The 9953-nt window shown below is 38.5% G+C and overlaps 1 protein-coding gene across 4 annotated transcripts in view; it reads left to right on the forward strand.

The window, feature by feature from the left end:
* The window catches only part of map7d1a (MAP7 domain containing 1a), a 47862-nt gene that overhangs the window by 29265 nt on the left and 8644 nt on the right, over window positions 1-9953 (forward strand). For all 4 annotated transcript variants that reach the window (XM_015044701.1, XM_015044703.1, XM_015044702.1 and 1 more), the window contains 7 exons: window positions 321-451; window positions 836-1074; window positions 1919-2204; window positions 3306-3486; window positions 3992-4096; window positions 8337-8387; window positions 8477-8537. In XM_015044701.1, coding sequence (XP_014900187.1) covers window positions 321-451; window positions 836-1074; window positions 1919-2204; window positions 3306-3486; window positions 3992-4096; window positions 8337-8387; window positions 8477-8537 — 1054 coding nt within the window. The remainder of the gene's footprint in view (window positions 1-320; window positions 452-835; window positions 1075-1918; window positions 2205-3305; window positions 3487-3991; window positions 4097-8336; window positions 8388-8476; window positions 8538-9953) is intronic.

The following is a 9953-nucleotide window of genomic DNA, read 5'->3' on the forward strand; positions in this document are numbered from 1 at the left end:
TTTTAGATTTTTCTTTAATTAGCTATACAAACACTCATGTTTGTTTTAGAGATGCAGCTGACATGAAATCCCAGAAGATTGACAAGTGATGAGTATCTGGGGTCGAGGGGGGGCTGATGAATGTAGATGGAAAAGCCTCGATCGTGGCTTAGCTGTAATGTTTGGGATTTTTAACACACTTTGAATTAAAATGTATCCTGATCTGCAAACTGTTTTTTTTTTCTAAACTTTTCAGCTTTATTTCTATAATAATAATAATAATAAAAAAACTTTTTAAGGAAAATGAATGCTAATTTTGGTTAAAAATCTTTTTATTTCAGATGGATAAAAACAAGAAGGAAAAAAGAGACAAAGAACGGGAGAATGAGAAGGAGAAAAAGGCCATCAGTAAAGAGAAGGTGCTGAAGAAGAGGCAATCCCTTCCCAGCATGAGACACAGACCTGATCCAAGGTATGTGATGTATTTGTAATATTCTCAGCTTAAAAATATGTGGTTATGACTGTTAAAATAGAATATTTCTTCATAATATTCACATTCAGAGAGTCCTCTCTAATTCCCTGACCACACAATAAGTCACTTCTATAACGGATGGATGGGGTGAAAGGGGAAAATAAATTAAGTTCCTTGAGGTACAGGCTTGGAGTGGGAAAACATTTTAAAGACAGGAATGGCTCACTTCCAAGTGTTTGTGGGGCAGTGCCTGTTTATTTTGCAGTGAGACTGCAATTATTCAAAATCACTTTTATCTAAACAAGCTATTATGTGTTTTTAGTTTTCCGTTTTGCAGTCATTTCCTTCATGTTTCATATGTTCCCCCTCGTCTCTCTCTTCCAGTCCAAGTCCTTTATCTAGACAGCGACCAGCATCCCCGGCCACACTCAAGGGCAGAAATGCCTCTCCAAGCCCCGCTGCCTCCCCGAAGCCCCCATCAACCCGTAGCAGCCCAGCCACTCCTAAAGCCCGGCCGAAACGAGCCAGCACCCCGGCCAGGATAGACCACCGGACCGCTTCCCCTGCTCCACTGGAGAGAGTGAAGGAGCCCCGCAGGCCCACCACTCCAGAGAGACGGAGGAGTGAGTAGCTAAAGCTGGAAAAATGCTGCATTTCTTAAGATAGTATGTGCTTCTCTAACTGGAGCTTATATGAATTAAATGCTTATTGGGAGTTAGACAGGGAAGTAGATACAAACCTGGATATAGATGGGTTTGATTTTTCTTCAGATTGAAGTGTAAACTGGAGTGAAATGTTTCAGACTATATTATTGCAGTACAGGTGCATCTCAATAAATCATATAATCAAAAAGTACTTGCATTTCAGTAACTCAATATAGTTGAATGATTGAAATAAATTAACCTCTTAATGACATCCATTCTGTGTTTTGAGAGGAAGAAGTGTTCTACTTTAAAGACTTTTTGTCCAACTTAGCTACATCTTAGTATAATTCACAAATAACGTTCCTATGGTATCCGCAAAGCTAGTTTTATCAGCTGATGGTGATGTTGCTGGATAGTTTTCTCAGAAGAAAGCATTTGGGTCTGGGAATGGCATCTCACCAAGCATTTTAATTTAGCATTTCAGACCTGGATAAGTACAGAAAAAATGTGCATTAACAGAATTTATTTAAATAATTGCCTTAAACTCTCTTCTCTTGTGCCTTGGTCTATGTCTGTATCTCAAAGAACAATAGAATAAATGTAAAAGGCCTTTGTAATGTTTTTAATAAGCAATAAGTATGAACAGCCATCTGTCATATCTGAGCCGCACTAAGTACAGACAGACTCTGCTTATTAACTTGGCCATTTAGTCCAGTTTTATGCTAGAAGTTTTTTTGTTTTGGAGAAAAAGTAAGTGGAAATATCCAAAAATTAGCACCCAGTCAAAACTGATGGCTCCCATTTTAAAATACTTGTGTTTCAGGTTCTCCTGTGGCTCCTGCCATCACAGTTTCTTCTGCTGCTGCTGCTTCCACGCCTCAAACTCCAAGCATCCCCGGTCCCGCTCTCACTCCTTCCCAGCCCGAGCCAGCGGCTTCAACCCCGTCTGCCCGCGCTGTGTCACCTTCACCCTCTCCGTCAGCCAAGCCCATGGCCGGCACCAACGACCCCGAGGAGGCGGCCCGCATCCTGGCAGAAAAACGCCGCCAGGCCCGGGAGCAGAGAGAGAGGGAGGAGCAAGAGCGGCGCGAACAAGAGGAGAAGGAGAGGTCAGTCAGTCTGGGGAGAGTAGATGTGCAAATGGAAAGCTCCTGGTTTGATTTATAGAATGGAAGTAAGCTTTTACTTTTGTTGTTTTTTTTTTTTTTTTTAATGGATTTGACACATCTGTCAAATACGTACTTTGAAATGCACTGCAATCAAATTGCCTTTAGAAGACATATAATTAGTTAACACATTCCACCTGTATGCTAGCTATTTAATGTCAACATAACCCTGCAAAAACACAAAATCTTACCAAGTATTCTTGGTCTAATTTTTAGTGCAAATATCTTATTACACTTGAAATGACATGCAACTAACTTACAGGTAACTCTTCAGGAAGAAATATGAGCTTGTTTTAAGTCACAATTTCCTGAATGTTGATTAAAAAGTAATCAACATTCAGATTATTTCCCTTTATAACAAGACTTTTTTCCCCCCCCCTTGTCACAAGTACAATAATCTGCCAATAGAGTTGATTCTTCTTCATCAATATTGTTAAATGATTGACTTGACACATGCTTCTGCATCTTGCTGAAAAGTTACTTGTAAGTGCTTAGATATTTGCACTAGAAACCAGACCAAAAGTACACGGCAAGATGTTGTGTTTTTGCAGTATCTGTTAACCAGATACTCCGCAAGTCTGGAAAAGACTGTGAAGAAGACAATGTTGAAACATTAAGATAAGAAGTCCTATTTTCTATTTGCCACATGTAATATAAAGTAGAATTTGCACAAATCAGACAAGGCATAAAAATAGAACTTTTTGGTTCATGTGCAAAACTAATAAACCAGAAACACTGCAAATCACTCAGAACACACTGTCCTCATAGTGGCACTTGGTAGTGGCAGCACCGTGATGTGGAGATGTTTTTATTTCAGCAGGAACAGAAAAGACTACAACATAATTGACTTAAAATATATTTGTGTTGGGACAGCCTAGTCAAATCACAGATCTAAGGTAATTTTACTGATTCAGACAAAATTCCAAATTCGTATCTCTGAAACTGATTTAAAGCTTCCATGTGGATCAGAGTTGTGATCAAACACATTTACGAGGGAAAGTCCTGACATAATTCTACATCCTGTTTTGTCCTCATATGATCCAGGATCCTGAGAGAGGAGCGAATCGCAAGAGAGGCAGAGGAGAGACAGCGCAGGGAAGAGGAGGCGCGAGCCATGGCCGAGGAGCAGCGGAGGAGGGACGAAGAGAAGCGGCTGCAGGAGGAGAAGGAGGCTGAGGAGAAAGCCAAGGCTGAGCAGGAGGAGAACCTGCGCTTACAGAAACAGGTCAGAACGTCACAGCTGGAGTTTGTGTGGATGAAACTAGAGAGGAAGTGGGTTCAGCTAGAAACAAACTGAAATCAGCCAGAAAATTCACTTAATTGGTTTTATATTTGTAGACACATAACATGATTCTACTGTGGTGTCATGAGCTCTAACACTTTACTGCCCTCTTGTGGTCATTCCCAGATGTGTTTTTGTGGTCAAACATGTTCCAGCATCTCAAACACAAAGAGCCCATTGTTTTGATCACTTCTTTCTTTTTTTTTTCCTTTTTTTTTCTTTCACTGTATTGTCCTCATGAGGACAGGAAAAGTCCAAAAAGGATCTATTTTTTTATGTGCAGGAAAATATCCCGTTTGTGGTTGTAAACAGTAACAGCAGGGAACAACCACACCCCTGTTACGTTAAGAAAAAAAAAAAGCCTTGCTTTTTTGGCTGCAGTGTTTTTTCCCCCCTTCATTTGCCTGCAAAGAAGTTGTGGTTGGATTTTCATGTGTTTGTGTTTCAGAAAGAAGAGGCTGAGGCGAGAGCCCGGGAGGAGGCGGAGAAGCAGCGTCTCGAAAGGGAGAAACACTTCCAGAAGGAGGAGCAGGAGAGACTGGAGAGGAAAAAGGTAGGGCTATACATCTGCTCTCCCACCACTGTTCTCTCCACTGGACTGTAACTCGAGTTCAAACAAGATATTCACCCATTACGGCTTTAAAGGGAAGCATGCATCCAAATCCATTATTCATTGAAACAAAAGATACTACAAGTTAAGAAACAAATTAGCTGATGCAAAGTCTCCTTCACTCCCCCATGGGTGGTGCAATTATATTCTGGGTTATGTTCGCTCTGAGGCCTGTCCTCTGACACAACAAAAATCAGGCTGGAAGGCCGAGTCCCTGAAACCAATATGAATGATGTTTTTGGCTTATCCTGGAGGGGCTGTCTGCATGCCATGATTTAATAGGCCTTGGAGTGCCTCTGTGTTTTAGAGTGCATGTCTATATATAAGTCCTAATATTGGCAGGGTAGCTGCCCCAATCTTATCTGAGCGGATTTGTGAAGATCTTTGCACATGTATAATGATACTTCTGTGACCTTTATGTTCATGCTCAGCAGCCCTGGGTCAGCTGTAAGATCAGAGGGAGGGAACAGAATGGTAACTAAAGTGAAGCACTTGGGGACAACAAACCACAAATTTCGTCTTGATTTCCGTTTTTAAAAATTCTTTTTTTTTTTTTTTTTGCTTGTTTCTGCTGCAGTACAAAACAGCTAAAAGGAAAATATGGGTATACATCATGAGGTGAAAAATGTTTTCAAACCTGTTCACAAATCGAAAAAAGCATTTTTATTCAACCCCAGTGCAGCAAACTGCCTTTCAGACAGCACCAATTTACTTTATAGAGCCCACCTGTGTGCAGTACAACCCCACTTCTGATCCAACAGGTTTTTAGTGAACATAAGTGATCAAACAACCTCTTGAAGAACAAAGGAACACACCAGAATGGTCATAAATAAAACAGTGTGTTTCCAGCTTTAAAGAGTTTTACTGGACCCTTTTTCATTTAAACTTAAAAATTTAGAAAATGTGGCACAACTTCAAACCTACATAGATGTGGATTTGCCAAAATTGAAAAGCTGACAGAGGAAAACATTAATTAAAACAACCATGAGGCCCATGGCGGTTTGGAAAAGCTGCAGAGATCTATAACTAGGGAAGGAGAATGTGTTGACATGTTGACTGTTAGTGATGCACTCTAATAAAAATGTTGCTTTTATGGAAGAGTGCTAAGAGAGGAGCCGTTTTAGAGAAAAAGGTATAAGAATCTTTCTTATAGCTTTCAACGTGTCGTATAGGAAGCATATCTGACATGTGAAATAACTCAAATTTATTTAAAATGGGACAATGTACATCAACCACTGAAGGAGAGATGTACTGTACCAGGTTATAGCTACACCTGTAGTCCCCAAAACATACAGTAATATTAAATCGAACATGTAACTATAGAAAACATGAGGAAAAATAAAAACAAACGCATTGTTCAGACCACAATGAGGACAATAAAAACCAAAACGATGACAGACTACAGGGCAAAGACCAGCAGTTGTAAGGCTCTCTGGTCAAAGAAAAAACATAATTTTAGTCCCATGGAGATGACAAAAGGTCAGATTTGTGTGGATAAGAACCAACACTGCTCATTACCCTGAACATTGAATAGAATAAAGGATCAAACAAGTGAATGACTATAGAAGCGTGACATATCCCATCCATGTTCGAACCTGGAGAAACCCTCTGGGTGATGACAGTAAACGTCTTCAAGAAACAAAAATCCCATCTCGTTTTTACCTTTTTAAAAATGTTTCCGTTCTTAAATTCATTGAAAAAATCTGATTGTGATGTGAAAAATGTGGTAAAGCCTGAGATGTGTCCATACTTTTGCGAAGCAAAATGTCATACCTTATATGAGCGTATCTTAATACTTTTGTTGAAAGCAAGAATGTGTGTGTTTTTTTTTGTTGTTTTTTTTTTTTTTTTTTGTTATCTGACTCATTTTGTTTGGTCTTAATAGTTCGTCCTCCATTATTATCTCAAAAGAGCTTTGTAAGCATGCTGCCTCTTCCCAGCAGACGTAGTTCTGCCAGGCGTCACTAAATCAGTAGGACTGAGCCCACAGGAACATCTCATCCTCCACAACAAAGATGTTGTCCTTATCCGCTCCGTTTAGACCGGGTTAGGACCCCTGGGGGTTCACACAGCAGCATCAGCAACTTACTGGGACAACAGAAATCTACAGTGTGGAAGCACGTTTTGCAGCTAAACCAGATACCAAAGCTATGAGTGTCTGAGCTGTGGGTGAAATAATCCCGGATCTTAAAAATGCCTCTCTTTTATGAGCGGCAGCTGCAGTTATGGTGTAACCGCGTCGGATGAAGGTCAGATCTTGTGTCTAACTTCAGTGCATATATATGTGAAAAGAAGAGGGGTTTAATTTTTTATTATAAAGCACTTCACTGCTCAGCTGTGCAAAATTCAGCCAATACCTGTTTTATTTTTTGCTAATTACACAAGTTACACTTCATCATCACTCAAAACCGAGTGACGATAATAGGACAATCTATTAATAAGTTGTCTTACTAATAACTAGTTCAGTATTAAAGTTACAAAAATAGAGAAATATTATGACATAGAATAAATAGAAAATGAAACATGAGCCTGAAATTGTAAATTAAACAGTCTGAAGCTCTGATTGGCTGAGTTTTGCCAAACTATTCCTGTCAAGTTTCCAACCAAGTACTAGAAACTAAAGTAGTAACCATCATCAGACTCGGCGTATTTATTTACACAAAACCCTGAAACAAAAATGCATAACGTTAATTTCTTCTTTTAAACAAGAAAAGCAACAGTTTTGCCTGTACTGAAGTAACATTACATTGACTGTTATAAAATTAGACATAGAAAATGTTACTTTGTTGCCTAACTATAATTGTAGAACACAGTTTTCTAGCTTCCAGGCTGTTTTTGTACCATGCTGCCATTCTGCTCAGAGTGCAGCAGCCAATTTTGTAAGTTCTTTAAAGCAGAAAAGCAAAATTACTCATGTGTTGCTCCTGCTGAAATAACATCTTATTGACTATTCTAAATTTAGCCGTAAATATTACTTCGATGCCTCGCTGTAAATGTAGAACACACAAAGTTTACTAGCTTTCAAGCTGTTTTGTATCATGTTGTCATTCTTTTGGTCAGAGTGAAGCAGCCAGTTTTATATGTTCTTTAAAGGAGAAAAACAACAATTATTCTTGTTTTGCTCCTGCTGACGTAACATCATGTTGACTGTTCCAAAATTATCCATGAAAAAAATGTTACTTTGATGCATGAATGCAAAATAAACACAAAGTTTAGTAGCTTTCAGTCCGCTTTTGTACCATTTTGTCATTCTTCTGTTCAAAGTGTAGCAGCCAATACTGTAATCATTTTTTACATTTTAAATGTCAAACAAGCATAACCAGCATTCAAAATACAAATCTTTAACAATGTAGTCACTGTAGCTAAACAAATCATATTTAGGACTGCATTGGGAAAGAAGCTGTTAGTGCAGTTTCCTGTTATAATGAATGGCAAATTTGTCATTTTTATTATTTGTTGCACTATTTCTGGGTTTGTAATATTAGAGAATTGTAGTACTGCTCAGAGAGAACAGTGGTCATGTGCTTGTGATATGTTTTATAATGTTCAAAAACTTTATTACGATTTGACAAGTTAAAGCAATTTTTGGTCTTATTACATTTAAAATGGCACTATATTTTTTTTTAATCAGTTGCTACAGAGTTTGGCCTAAAATAAGCAGATATTGGCTGGTTTAATAGTCATTCTACTCCGTTAGATGACCTGCTGTGGAAATAGTTTCACTGTAAAACAGTGGCACTCTTTTTGTTTCCATGCCATCATTGTCTGAGAGTTTCACTACCAGACTTTCTTCCAAACAGTCGAATTTGCCTTTTTGTTTTTTTTTAAGCTAAGGAAATGTGTAAGCACTTTGTTTCAACCAGTTGACCAGCCAGAAAAAAAAGAAAAAAACTAAACTCATCACTTAGCCATCTTATCAGAATGACAGGAATTCTTTGCTAGTGTTGATTATTAACAGACACTTGCCTACATCAGACTATTCATAGAACTGAAACTGGTATCCCAGCTATACAAGGACAACTATTTCTATACTGTAATGCATTGCTGTAACACACGACGACGCATTACAAAATGTTAAAGTAAAGAATATTCTGCAAATTAAAAAAAAATGGATCAAAATAAAAAAAAAAAAAAATTCCCTCCAGTTTATTCCTTCTGTTTTTTTCTTTTGCTTTTTTGTCAGCGTCTGGAAGAGATCATGAAGAGGACACGCAAGACCGATGGGGGTGAAAAGGTAGATTTAAACTTTTACTTTTTTACTAAAACAAGAAGCAAAACCCTTACTGTCCAGTAAGTGACTAAGTTCCTCCTTAATCTTTATAGAAAGAGACTAAATCCGCCACTGTCGCTTTCTCCAATGACATGCAGGGAGAGACCAGCAAAGGTAAGCAGAACATTGAATTGGATTTCTCTGACTTTTAAAGACGGTCATTAATTAATTGAAATTAAACATCGTTTCCCCAGCAACATTTAATTAGATAAAAATGATGCTTTTGGACGCAACTTTAAGACAAAGACTTAAAATTAAAGTGAAGACTTTGGGATGGTTTTCAGAGTCCACTAAAAGATGTTTACGACCTCAGTTAATAAACTCCAATAAAAAGTTCTCTGACTCATCTTGTTGCAAGTTAACTGATTTGATTTATTTTTTTTATTAAGCAGTACCCTTGAACAAATGTTCCGTTCCTCTTTGTGCGACACTAAACAAAAGCATAAATATCTGCTACATCTACAGTCTGTTCTCCCATCTGAGTCGGATTCACCGTGAAGCTTGTCGTATTAAAGGGTTTTCAGATGATATCTCTGCCTCATATCCTGTGCAGCTGCCGTCGAGCTTGTTTAACCCGGCACAATGGGACCCATGTGTGCTCACTACTTGTTGAATCCCTTAGCCTGAAGGATGGGAGGAAGAGTGGGCTAATGGCAACAACCTGCTGCAGTTTTACACCTATTTTTGATGCATGACACTTTTGTGTCAACCCCGGATCTAAGGGGGGGGGGAAATGTGTTCTTGATAAATGTTATCTGAAAGTAATATCAGCAGCTTCTGTTATGTAACAATTGAGTTTGAGTTCTCAGAGAAAGGCTGCTGGTTCCAGTCTTTGTCTGAATGAGGAAATCGTTAGCCAGGGGCTGATGTGGTTGGAGGTCTGGCAAGCAGGGATCCGCTTTAATCAGGGTCGGCTGGTGCTTCGTGTTAGCCACAACCAAATGCTTAAAAAGCTCAGATTGGGGGGTCCCAAGTCCTTACGAAAGATGCCTGAACAAAGTTAGACCTTTCATTATTTACTGATGTTTGTAATGGTATTTGTTCTGAAGTTTTATAATTATCAGTCAGTTGGAATACCATTAAGTATAGTTCAGAAGTTAAAACAGTTTCGTTCATATCATGTTATATTTCAAGATATTCAATTCATTTTGATGCTAAGGAAAAAAAACAACTTTTGTTTTTTCAATTAATCAAAATATTACAACAAACTAATAAAGATTTTAAAAGCAAAAATGTAATGTTATGGTTTACACACAATCATTTGTAAGACGGCTCATTCTACAGTTGTCCAATAGACTGCTATAAAAGGTCGTGACTAAAATCATGGCTGCTCAGTGCTTCACCCAAGCATATTAACGGAAAGTTGAGCAGAAGGAAAAAGTGTGGTAGGAAAAAGCTTTACCAGGTGTGGGATGAGGCTGGTGTGCAGGCTTTTACTGGACTTAATGCAGAAATGGTGAAGGCTGCTAAATCATCCTGGACATCCTAAACGCTTCAGCAGAACCACAGGCTGATTCTTTACTTACCTGA

Source organism: Poecilia latipinna, unplaced genomic scaffold (genome assembly GCF_001443285.1).
Source record: "Poecilia latipinna isolate Pla-1442-1.1 unplaced genomic scaffold, P_latipinna-1.0 Scaffold688, whole genome shotgun sequence".
In the NCBI taxonomy this organism is placed as follows: domain Eukaryota; kingdom Metazoa; phylum Chordata; class Actinopteri; order Cyprinodontiformes; family Poeciliidae; genus Poecilia; species Poecilia latipinna.